At 44.1% G+C, this 12,923-nt stretch overlaps 1 protein-coding gene across 4 annotated transcripts in view; it reads right to left on the bottom strand.

The window, feature by feature from the left end:
- Window positions 1-8,477: 8,477 nt before the first annotated feature.
- Window positions 8,478-12,923, bottom strand: part of LOC119173570 (RNA transcription, translation and transport factor protein) — a 115,063-nt gene continuing 110,617 nt past the window's right edge. For 3 of the 4 annotated variants that reach the window (XM_075896372.1, XM_075896371.1, XM_037424373.2), the window contains one exon: window positions 8,478-9,856. In XM_075896372.1, coding sequence (XP_075752487.1) covers window positions 9,702-9,856 — 155 coding nt within the window. In that variant the 3' untranslated portion in view covers window positions 8,478-9,701. Of the gene's footprint in view, window positions 9,920-12,923 lie in introns of all 4 variants that reach the window. The other variant, XM_075896373.1, reaches the window with a different exon arrangement.

Raw genomic sequence — 12,923 nt, forward strand, 5'->3', positions numbered from 1 at the left:
GACAAACGAATTAGACATGAAATGCATAAATCAACATTGCAAGTGTACCTTCGTGCTGGAATAGCCCCCAAGGGTATGACACTCTCCCTCACACCAGCCGCTACAAATCTAGATAAACACGACCAAATAACATGGAAAAACGTCCTCCTTGAGGCATCTCTTAAATTAACAGAAATTGCTCTTAATCATAGTGACAAGCAGGTAAAGAAACTGGTCGCTATGACCAACACCATTCTCCGCCACAACACTTTATCGAACGAAGAAATCACGCGATTAACAGAATTTGAGCAGAATAAATACCAAGCCATCAGGACCACAAAAATTCATAAACTCGAAAGAGACCATGTGCCCAAACCCACGTTCCCTGATACAGTGCCTTATCATTACAACACCACCACCCAGGAAAACACTAATGGTACAAACGAGCACCCATCTAGGAACACACCGTGTGACACTGTGGTTGTAAACTTATCGGACACGAGCTTGTCACCTGACGAAGTAAAACTGCTATCTAAGGGACTAAGCTACTGCCCGACCACAAAATTTTTCGATGAATTCCACTTACTCCGAGACCTCGACAACTTCGCTCGAAGCTTAAGGTTGCGCGAATATTTCTTGGATAGGCCTTCTAACCACGAAACAATTCACCGCCGTAAATGAAATGATTGGACACCGAACAGTAATCGAGACAAGTGCTTGGACCTTTATATCACTGCAGTACAGAAAGATATAGTACACGAATACCACAGACAGAAAGGAAACCGAGAAAACTTGACCAAATCTGAAAAAATAAGTATGAAAAATTTGGCATCTAGGACAGACATAACAATAAAACCCGCTGACAAAGGAGGAGCAATTGTAGTCCTTAATACAACCGACTACCTACAAGAAGCATACCGCCAACTAGACGACTCAAGATTTTACGAACGCCTCCCAGGTGACCCGACAGACGAGTACAAACGTATCGTATCAACAGAACTAAAGAAACTGTTGGACGCAGAAAAGATAACCAACACTGACCACAAACTGATGCAAGCAGCATACCCTCGTCCAGGTCGCTTCTACATCCTCCCAAAAATTCATAAACCCGGTAACCCAGGTCGACCAATCATATCAGGCATCGGTACAATAACTGAACCCATATCAGGGTACGTGGACAAACTAATAAGCCACATTCCATGCACCCTCGCGTCGTACATAAAAGACACCACACATTTTCTTCGAGACATTGCGGGTATCTGTGTGCCGAAAAACTCGTACTTGGTTACTCTTGATGTCTCTTCATTATATACAAATATTCCTCACGATGACGGCATAGCTGCATTACAAAACATGTACACAAACCATAGACAATCTAACACCCCAGATTTCTCTGCCATTGCAACATTGACGAGGATGGTCCTCGAATTAAATTCATTCGAGTTTAACCAAGAGTATTTTCGACAAATCAGCGGGACCGCTATGGGCACCAAAATGGCACCTAATTATGCCAACATATTTATGGGAAAGCTAGAATCTGAATTTCTTGCACAAAGTTCCTTGAAACCAATGTTATACAGAAGATACATAGACGACATCTTTCTCATTTGGACCCACAGCGAGGACGAACTTCTCAGCTTTATAGACACTTACAATGCTGTACATCCGAACATACACTTCACACACACATACTCGCAAGTTACCGTAAATTTTCTTGATGTTACCATAACGATAGAAGAAGAGAAGCTCTCTACAACCCTATATCGCAAGCCAACGGATCGACAACAATACCTTCATTACCAAAGCGATCACCCACGCCACTGTAAAAACAGTATTCCATACAGCCAGGCTCACCGGTTTAAGCGAATCTGCTCTAGAGACGCTGACTTTGACACGAGCTCACAGAGGCTAAAACTTATGCTCGAGCAACAAAAATACCCCCCACATGTAATTAATGACGCTGTTCAAAAAGCGAAAAAACTAAAGCGTGAAGACTTACTTATGAAGCGACCACCACGAGAAGACCCACAACGAACAAACCTCTGCTTGACTTACAGCACAAACTTCCCCAATGTAAACAAAATCCTTAAACGACATTACAACATTCTGGAACAAAGTGAACGTCTGAAACGCGCGTTCCCATCCGCTCCAGGCGTCGTTTACCGACGACCACGTAACCTCAAAGACACCCTTGTCCACTCCCAAATTAACACATCACCACCCAATAATTCATGCCGCCCTTGCTTAAAGCCACGATGTCTTGTATGTAAGGCGATGCGAGAAACAGACAAAGCAACCAGCACGCAATCCAAGTTTTCGATTAACATACGAGGAAACCTAACATGCGATTCCTCTAATGTGGTGTACCTACTCGAATGCAACGTGTGTGGTATGCAGTACATCGGACAAACAGAAACACCATTTAGGATTCGCTTCAATAATCACAGAGCCCATGCGAAATCAGCCCCAAGTCTACCTCTATCAAAACATCTCAATCTTCCCGACCATGCGTTCGACAAACTATCAGTAACGCTCTTAGAGACGGGATTTAAATCAAATCGAGAACGTGAACAACGAGAGTCATACCTTATCCACCGATTTAACACCCTCGATAGAGGAATAAATGAGAATCCTGGTACACTTGCAGCAATTAAAGCATTAGAAAACAATAACGGCAACAATGAAAATAGTAACTGAGTTCACGGCACTGCAGCTGCGAAGGGCACTGGACAACCTAAAACAATTCCAAGTGTAACTACTCTTCCTAAGTGCAGCTGTCGTCTGTTTTGTTTTATTTTACTACCCAATCAATTGTGCCATGCACGACATGCCCAGCAGCAACCATGTGCACAGCCAGGAGGCCCCCACGACACGCGTAATTTAGAAGCGGGCCAGGAATTCGCATTGCACGCGCTTGCACAGCCTACCGCAATACGGGGCACCCCTATTTTTACGACGAAATGTTGACAGGGCGCGGAGTAGTTAAAGGCTTAGAACTTCCTAAAATGCCCGCTGACCAGCCTCTGCCACAATACGTGGTCCCCGTCCTTCTACGACGAATTGTTTACGGGACCCCGAGTAGTTAAAGGCTTAGGACTTCCTGAAAAGCTCTTTTTTGCCCCACACCGAACCGCCAGTGCCAGGAGGAACCGTCTGATCGGGAGGAATGCGCTAGTGAACGGAAACATACACAGACCGCTGACATCAGAAAGGTGAAGGGGAGAGGGGGGAGAGAGATAGGGGGAAGTGGAGGGAAAAGTGGAAAGGGGGGCACCCCAGGGGCGTCCACCGTATATTACTTTTCTCTTTTTCTTTTTTTCTTTCCTTTTCTTTTCTTTTTTTCTTTCCTTTTTTTTTCCTTGCCCTCTGATTTGAGATTGTATAAAGCTGAGCACCGACAAACTGTATCTTTATTCCTGATGAAGGCCAGACTCTAGGCCGAAACGTCGAAATAAACCACGTTGTGACCGCTCACGGAGGATCTACTAGACTATATATATATATATATATATATATATATATATATATATATATATATATATATATATATATATATATAAAGTCAAGTAGATCCTCCGTGATCAGTCACAAGGTTCATTTTGACGTTTCAGCCAGAGGCTGGCCTTCAGGATTGAGGGTACAGTTTGTTAGTGCTCAGCTTTATACATTCTTAAATCGGAGAGGAAGAGAAAGGAAAAAAACGTGAGAATATAAGGTGGACTCCCTCGGGCGCCCTCTTTCACTCTTCCTTCACTCTCCCTCTTTCTCCCTTTTCTCCTTTTCATCCTTAGGATGTCTGCGGTCTGTGTATCCTTCCTTTCACTAACGCATTGTTCCCGACCAGACGGCGCCGCATGGCTCTGGCAGTTCGGTGGGGGGGAAAACAGCTTTTTTAAGAAGTTTAAGCCTTTAACTACTCAGCGCCTTATCGGCATCTCGTCATTGAAAGAGGGGCGCCGCTTATTGCCGCAGAGGCTGGCAAGTGGGTGCAATGTCAATTCTTGCCCGCTTCTGGATTACGCGTGCAGTAGGGGCCTCCCGATTGTGCACAGGATTGCTGTTGGGCATGTCATGCTAAGCACAATTGATTGGATAGTAAGGTAAAAACAGAAACAGACAACTGTACTTAGGAAGAGTAGTTACACTTGGAAATATATTGAGTCGTCCAGTGCCCTTCGCAGCTGCAGTGCCGTGAACTCGGTTGTTATTTTCATTATTGCTGTTATTGTTTTCTAATGCTTTAATTGCTGCAAGTGTACCCAGATTCTTATTTATTTCTCTATCGAGGGTGTTAAATCGGTGTATAAGGTATGACTCTCGTTCACATTCTCGGTTTGATTTAAATCCTGTCTCCAAGAGTGTTACTGATATTGTGTCGAATGCATAATCGGGAAGATTGAGACGTTTTGATAGAGGTAGACTTGGGGCTGATTTCGCTTGGGCTCTGCGATTATTGAGACAAATCCTAAATGGTGTTTCTGTTTGTCTTATGTACACTTGACATCGAATATTCTAGCGTTATGGCTAGCGGCGACGTAGGTTCCTAAATAATAATCGAAAAGGAGTACGAAAGGTCGTCTTGGATAGCAGGGGTGACTGCCGCAATGTAAGCTCAGGTGTGGAGGCCGCTGATCCTTGTGCACCACTGGACGTAGTATCAGGTGACACAAAGATGGTTGAGGACCAGGCAAAAAACTTTCTGAGCTACCAGAAGGTTAGGTCACAAGCACTGGTCCAAGCAGACAGGATAGCATCGAAAGTACACTCAAGCGCATCCGATGACATGGTCGTGCAGGATAGCCAACATGGTAAGGAAGATATCATTGAGTTCAACACTCATTTCGTTGAACATGAAGTAGGAGATGACAACAAATTGCAAGGGCATTAATTTCTCAGAAGCGAGGAATCTGGTACGTTTCCTGTGGCGTCTTGTGGCGCAGAATGCACTCCATTTGAGTTGTCAGACGAGTTGAGCACTTGTAGTAGAGCGCCAGTTGTCGGCTTGTTTGGGAGGCTCACTTTGTTACTACCTACGGGCTGTGCACGCAGCTGATGCCGCTTTTTGTATGTAAATCTTAGTTCTATTGATGCTACGGAAGCAGCTGGGCTTGCGCAGGACTCCATGCAGATTTACACAGAGGTGTCTGGTCATATATGCTCCCGAGTGTCTCGATTACTCAGCTGTGCGGGCCAGGCGTATGCCACCCGTCTCGTGTGGGACGCCATAACTTAAGCATACAGTTTTATAGTCAATTGCCCTGTCTGAAATTAGACTTTTCAAAACGAACTGGCATACTTTGTAGATAGTTGAGTGGAGTGTAAACTTGATCGGTGGCTTAATGCGTTTAATGTTTTAATGTTTAGCGATCAAGCGCATAGCTTCTGTAGGAGTTATTTGGTTGTATAGTGAAAGTCGACACTAAAAGAAATTTACTTATTGGGAAGTTCTTAGCTGTGACCGGGCTTCCCAAATAGCACATATAACTTGCATATGTTCACTGAACTTAAGGACACTATAGTTATGACGGCATTGATTATGATTCTTAAGCTGACGATTAGTAACTGAAGTGTGTCCGTATAGGCAATTTTGTGTGCTGTTCAGAGCTTACGAATGAGTTTTGCGCACTGGGCCGTAGTTTTTCGCAAGAAAGCTTTTCAAAAAGGGGGCCTGTGTGATAAGTGCAGTGCATACGTTAAGTGAGTGCCTCGGAAAGGTGCGCGACACTAAAAATCAGAAGACAAACAAAGCACATGCAAACATAAACCGGGTGAAGACGAGGAACATCGGCACGAGGGCGCTACATCAGCAACATAAGAGGAAAGTGGCCCAATCAGCAGTTCGTACGGAGTTCTGAGGGGCCCAAGTACGTGTTGATGCGGCAACCCAGGTAACTCGAATGAGAAGCTGCGGGGTCGACCCAAGGAGTGCCATGCAGTTGGGAATGTGGTGTTCGTTCGGGCAGAAGCAAGGTGGAGGCAGTTCGCCAGTGTCACGGTCATGGTTTGCCTCGAGTACCTGGCAGAGGTCAGGAGACAGCACGGCCTGTTTTGCTTGACCTCAAGCTTAGATGGTTCACGGAGCCAGTGGGAAGCTATCGCAGCCACCAGGTCCACTGTCTGGTGTTAGCCCGAGTGCTTGGCTGTGGCTCCTGGTGCGCACATCCGAGGAGAAGACTGCCTGATTTTGTTGGCCCTGTCTTCGGCACCTACCTGCTCCCTTGTGCCTTCATCTGAGCGTCGCCATGCTCTTCGCCGAATTTCTCTGGGGACGGCCTTTCCATGCACATATCTGCTCGCCGTAGATGTCTGCGACACCTCAGTAAACAGTAGGATCTCGATGGTACGATTAAAGTTAATGCGAATTTCATGACGATGTGAATTTTAAGGTTGCTTCGGATGGACTACATTATATAAAATACGACGCGATTCGGTGTCATATGAACGGTTTCCCCAGGCACCGCGGATGATACGAAAGCGTGATTGACTGCTGCACGCGAATGGCGCAACCCGGCTTGTCTGTAGGAGAAAGGCTCATTGACACTGTGCTTCGAAGGGAGTGAACACGGCAAAACTCACAGGAACTTCCTTCACTTCGCCACCAAAGTGGCTGGAAAACCATGCCGCAAGGCTGATATGACAAAATCGGCCTGAGATTAATTTTATCGCCCCACGATAGCAGAACGCCTTTTTGCTTCACGGCTTTGGCTACACAGGCTGCACTAGCTACGGATCATGCCCTTATATTTGGTTCAACCCACTTATGTTTGGATTCATACTAAAAGCAACACCTTGACCAAATATGAATATTCCGGCAATACCGTTCTACTTCCCCAAGCTTTGACTTCACCATTTGGCACTCATGCCACATCTTCACAAAATGAGCAACAGCTGCTCTCATGTTTTGCCATGTGAATCTTTGACTCAAAGTTTATAATCTGTATGCAGGTGAAATGACCCATCTAGCCTTTTCCTAATAGTGAATTTAGGTTCGAAGTGAATAGTGATTTTGGTCGAATAACTTCAAATGAAATAATATATATATACTATTTGAGTGGAAGTTACACATGTAGGATGCTATCGAGAGAGACTCAAGATGTTATGTCCAATTTATCACGAACATATCAAAATAGATAAGCGATTGTATATTAAACTGTGCAACCGGCGCCCAACCTGTTCATCTCATTCATTCAAGTTAATCGAATGTTCATGCCGAACCAACTTATTGAAGCAATAGTTTTTCCCCCAAGCAATCCATGAATGGAACGTCCCGTCAGAAAATGTACTGCAGAGCCCAACTATGTCGTCGTTCGTGATCGCTCTCGCTAATTTACGACGCGAGGTGTTTCACATATCTGTCGTTTTCAGATGACGTGCGATATTGGAATAAAACTGATAATAACACTGCTCTTTTTGTTTTCAAGCAGACCACAGAGTGAAGATGCACTCTTTTACACTTTTTTTCCTTGTAATTTTTATTTGCCTTAAACTGTCAATATCATTTTGCGATCTCTGTATTTTCTTGCCAATATGTTATGTACACTATCGTGTGTTTTTTTGGGTTTCATTGCCTCCTGTGTTTTCGCATAGTGACAAGATTGTTGAACACTGTTATTATTTTTCACAGATTTGTTTTCATTATGTTCAGAGATTGTTAAACATTTTCTTTTGTAGATTCCATTTCTGCCTATGGCTTGTAATATAAGCTGGCAGTATGAAATAAATAACATATATATTATAAAGAAAAACGGGCACATTTGTCATTGCCTATTGAACATACACAATATATTAAAAAAATTGAAATGAGGCCTATGCAAATGCCATTTTCTTGCATCACAACTTTTTTTTGAAACAACATTCTTGAAACAACTTTGCATAGTAGCAGGAGTTGAATTTCGGTACAATGCAAGTGACAGCCCGTAAATTATGTGATTTTAAAAGTTATAGAGACAAGTAGAGAGATTTTATTTACAGAAAGGTAGAGAAGTCGGTTTTTTCCTATACTTAGAGCATATAAGTCAGTATAACAAGCTATTAAACTTTTAAAGAATTAATGTGGAAGTAATATTTTCACTTAAACCTTGAAGAGAAACGTTGGAGCAATGCGGATTTCCCCTGGATATGTCTTTTCACGGCTTAGCACTGTTTTACTACAGTGAAACCACCTTAACAAGGTACGACATGCGGATATAAATACACCTATTATTTGTTTTGAATCATTCAAAATTACCAATTTTAATTCCATTAAAAGCAAATTCCAATACTGCATTATTCGTTCAAATATTTGAAGCATCCGTATATTCGTGCAAGCCTACACCCATCTTCTTTTCGAACAAATGAATAGGACATCAATAAACAACGACAGTCGCATTGTCTGCGTGAAAACTTTTACAAGATTGAATGCCTGCTGCCCGTCAGGTACACGGATCACTTTATCAGCAGTGCTTCTCAAAACATACTTCAGAAAATAAAGTTACAGAAAAGAAACCCGAACACTTAAATCAAGAATCACTTTTTATTACACCATATTTTCATTGTCTATCCCACATAAAAAAAAGTAGCGAGAAGGCACGGGATTCGCATCATGTTTTTAGCGCCATGTAAGCTCGAGAAAGTGTGCCCTATAATGCTAACTAAAGAACGAATAATGCTAACTAAAGAAAAGAACCCCAGGCCTGCGTAGAAGCACATAAACACATCAATGTTATGTATGTGTATTTTTTACTAGAAAAGGCATACATAAGTAACTCTAAGGACCGTAGCGTTTATCACACTGCGCTGACCATGCAATGCTTGCTCAAAAAGGCAAGTGTTTCCGATGCTTTGCTAAGACGACACCGTGGTGGCACCTACCCGTCGCCTTGCATTCTACACCTTACCACCTCAGAGATGGGCGCGCACGCCGTGCACTCCGTTTTCCAAGATAACTGCCAGATAGCGCTCATGTATCATGCGTGGCCTGACTTGATGCGCTCGTTCGCATCCGCTGCACGCTCGAAGCACTCTAAGCAGCGCCTGCAGAATACCATGCACCGATTTTCTTGCACAGAATATCAAATGAATGTTTCGTTCACTCTCTTCAGACGCAAGATTATCGTCTTTCGACGACATTTGCAGTGTAATATGCAGATACGGGCCAATTTTTTTATGTGGCTGACGGTATCGTTGATGTAAAAGTAGTTAAATAAATGTTTTTAGTTTGGGCTCAACAGCGTCGGCTGTGTTCGTTTGCTCTGAGGGTGGCTCTCATTACGAGACCTTACAATGTCTGTGCTTCAAGTGTCCCTATTCTGTGTGCCTAACATGTTGTCTTCTTTCCACAGTTTAGATATGTCTTCAATGTCGATTAACCAACTAGCCCAACAACATGCATTACTTGATCCAAAATATTGGCAGCATAATGAAGAACTGTAAACACAACACCCATGTGCACATTACAATTCCATTTTCTTATGGGGCTATAAACCTTTTAGGACTTCCCTATCTCTCTGCTCAGCAAAACTGTGCTATAAAGATATCAGCTAATAATCAACAATTGTGAACCAGAGGATATGAGTGTAGCTGTGAAAACAAAATGCAGAACCATTGTTAGTACTCCCTTAAAAAAAAAAGCAACACTTGTAAGATGTATGTGCTTAGTCGTTTCATGCATTCCACTACAGAAACCCAGGAGTGCATTAATAGAAATGCACACATACGAGCGCTTATTTGAGAAAAAAAACAGCCTAGCGCCCAACTTTTCCCAGGCGGGTGTCTGTCTTTGGATTTGCGGTGATGGCCTGCACGGCCACGATGGCTTCGTTGATGCGTGTTTGCAGGTCACGCAGGTCCTGCACGTACAGCAGTCGCAGCACCTTGGCGGCATGGTTCAGCACAATGTCTGCACCAATCAAGACAGAGCCTGATCAGCTTCCACATATGATTGACTTCGCAAGAAGACTACCTGCACAAAATACAATACGGGGAACATCTCCAGCTCATCTAATCACTGTTTCCATCTGCTCACAAAGCTGGCTTGGTCTGTAGCACTTACCACGTATCTCCGAAGGATTAACGAGACAAAGTCAAATAACAGTAGCTATTACAATTCAATATTACTATTATATTGCCACATTCTTTCCTCCCCATTACACAGTCAGTAATTATTAGAGCTAACCCAACAGTGTTCAGGAAGCTTGTAGTAGATTGTTTTGTTAAGATTACGCCCACTTCGTGAACATTACAGGTTATTCTAGAACCTACGTGGCCACTAGGGATAATGCTACAATATCTGACCATCCCCAGGACTTCTACACATGTACATGTTGCGCCATCTCTCGACGGCAGCTGGTGCGCCCCATTGTATCTCAATGGGAAGCGCACGAAAAACAATCATATCTCATGAACGAGACACAATATTAAAAACAACTCCCGGTTTGAGATACTACAGAACCACTAGAAAATTTAGAGCATTATTTTAATAACGTGCCACTAAGTTTCTTTCTTCCCAGGCCATCTGTTATTTACAAACGCTCGGAAGGCTCTGTAAGAAATAATGTGAAAGCGCAACTGAGCTTTATTACTAAATTAATCAGGATATTATGTGATAAGAAGGAGGGATATCTAGTTGTTCTCGTTGCAGCGCGATGGGGCGAGGACAGGAGGTACGGAAAAACGAGTGGCGGTGGCTCCCTCGAGGCAGCAGCCGCAGCAAATTAGCTGGTGGTTGTCACAAAAGTGACACACTCAGTTGTTTTAATCAGTGTTTTTTGAATCTCATTTATCACAGTGATTACCTATTGCATATTTAGTAGAGTGTGTAGGAGCTATCTAGTTAAAAAGCCAATTGAATTTTCGTGTGCGTGCCGAACACCTGTCTTTTTTTTTTTTCCAAAACCAGCTTCCTGCTTTGAAGCTGGAAGAAAAATCTACAATGCATGTAGCTAAATTATATCGCACTGATTGTGTGACAAAGTCATTGTTTTATTTATGATGATGTGTTAAACTAAGATATTTCAATTTTTGTGACGTTTATTCAGTACCTTCGCGTTTTCTCAGTCAAAATGCTTGGCGACTAATTTTTAGAAAACTTGACAGTAGACGTTCATAGTTTTTATATGCTGAACAAGCATGAAAGAAACATAATTGAATATTTTCCATCTTATCCGGTACACGGTAGTGTGCCGAAAAGTAATTCAGCTTCAAACAATGGATAAAAGTGGTTTCTACAAATATCAAGACGCTCTCCTCGTAACTTTATTGAAGAGGCTGCGAAAGTATGCATCATTAGAAGTGGCATTCAAATTTCTTGATAGTTCTTACAAGGCAGGAGAATTTACACACACACACACACACACACGCACGCACGCACGCGCGCGTTTTCCATCTTATCCGGTACACGGTAGTGTGCCGAAAAGTAATTCAGCTTCAAACAATGGATAAAAGTGGTTTCTACAAATATCAAGACGCTCTCCTCGTAACTTTATTGAAGAGGCTGCGAAAGTACGCATCATTAGAAGTGGCATTCAAATTTCTTGATAGTTCTTACAAGGCAGGAGAATTTACACACGCACGCACGCACGCGCGCGCGCGCACACACACACACACACACACACACACACACACACACACACACACACACACACACACACACACACACACACACACACACACACACACACACACACACACACACACACACACACACACACACACACACACACACACACAGAGTCGATCCGAGCCCACATATAACGACCCCACTTAAAACGAACAATATCCGCGTGACCGTGAAAATATACATTGGTTCAATGGCACAAAATCACACTTACAACGAACGCCTCCCAGCGCCGCTTATCAGTTACAGCGAACTGAATCAGCTCTCTGCCGACTTCCCGGGAAACAACTTTTGACCACCGATCTGGCATCGGCGAGGTGCCCATACATTCTTATTGTTAAACGCCGACCCTGCCTCCGCGACCCTCTAGTAGTTGCTGCTCTTCCTGACCCATAGAAGAAGAAAAGCTGTTTCCTTCCCCCATGCCCCGACTGTTTTTTGTTACGCACCCCTCCGTCCTTTGTCCCCCTGCTACTCTGAGTACCCCACATTGCCAGAGGAGGCCCGGGTTTCACACTGTCACCGATCTTTCGAAGACCTGTCGGCCATCTACCCTGTTTTTGATCGCTGGTGCTGTCGTTGGCGTCGCCAGCCTGGAGTGACCAGACCATTTGCCAACATCGTCGGCCACCGACTGTATTTGATAGTCTGCGCCTAGTGGACGCGCGTACGCTACCCCACCGACTCTGATAATTTGCGATTCGTTCCGTGTTTAGGACTTGTTCTAGCTCACTTCGCACTCGGCTCAGCATGCCTTTTGCTCGCGTGCGGAAGCACGAAAATGGCTGTTAATTTGCGTGGAACGAATTGCGAAATATCGAAGTTCGTGAGGCCACACAGACCCGCCGGCTCAACAAAACGATTTTTCGACTGCAGTCACCGATTCTGCAAAAACCGCTGCGCGCACCAATCCAGGCGGCCGTGCTTTGACTTTTTCTACGTGCGAGTTTCGCGGACCTTTCAAGCAAGCTACCCAACTTGCCAGCTTCCCATGTGTTTTGGTTTTCAAGGTCGCCCTCCCGCCCTATCCTCCCCTCTCTATAACGCAGCTCCTTCGAGCCAGTGTGGTGACGCCAGCCACGCTGGCTCGAATTAGTTTCGTTTTCTGGCTGGAAACAGCCCAGAACTGTTCCACGCGTTTTGGCATGTGTGCGCTCTTGGTGTGCATGTGTGATCAGGATGGCAGACGGGAGGACTAGCACGCTTTTTCCTGCCGCTCAACAAAACGTCGGAAGTGTGACCGCTTGGCTTGAGCGTAATCCACGTGATAGATGCCGCGTTGCGGAGCACTTGCTCATAGCTGTTGACCACTTGGCAGCCTACTTGCCGCTACGGGCGTCCCGGTATTCAG

Source organism: Rhipicephalus microplus, chromosome 5 (genome assembly GCF_043290135.1).
Source record: "Rhipicephalus microplus isolate Deutch F79 chromosome 5, USDA_Rmic, whole genome shotgun sequence".
Lineage (NCBI taxonomy): Eukaryota > Metazoa > Arthropoda > Arachnida > Ixodida > Ixodidae > Rhipicephalus > Rhipicephalus microplus.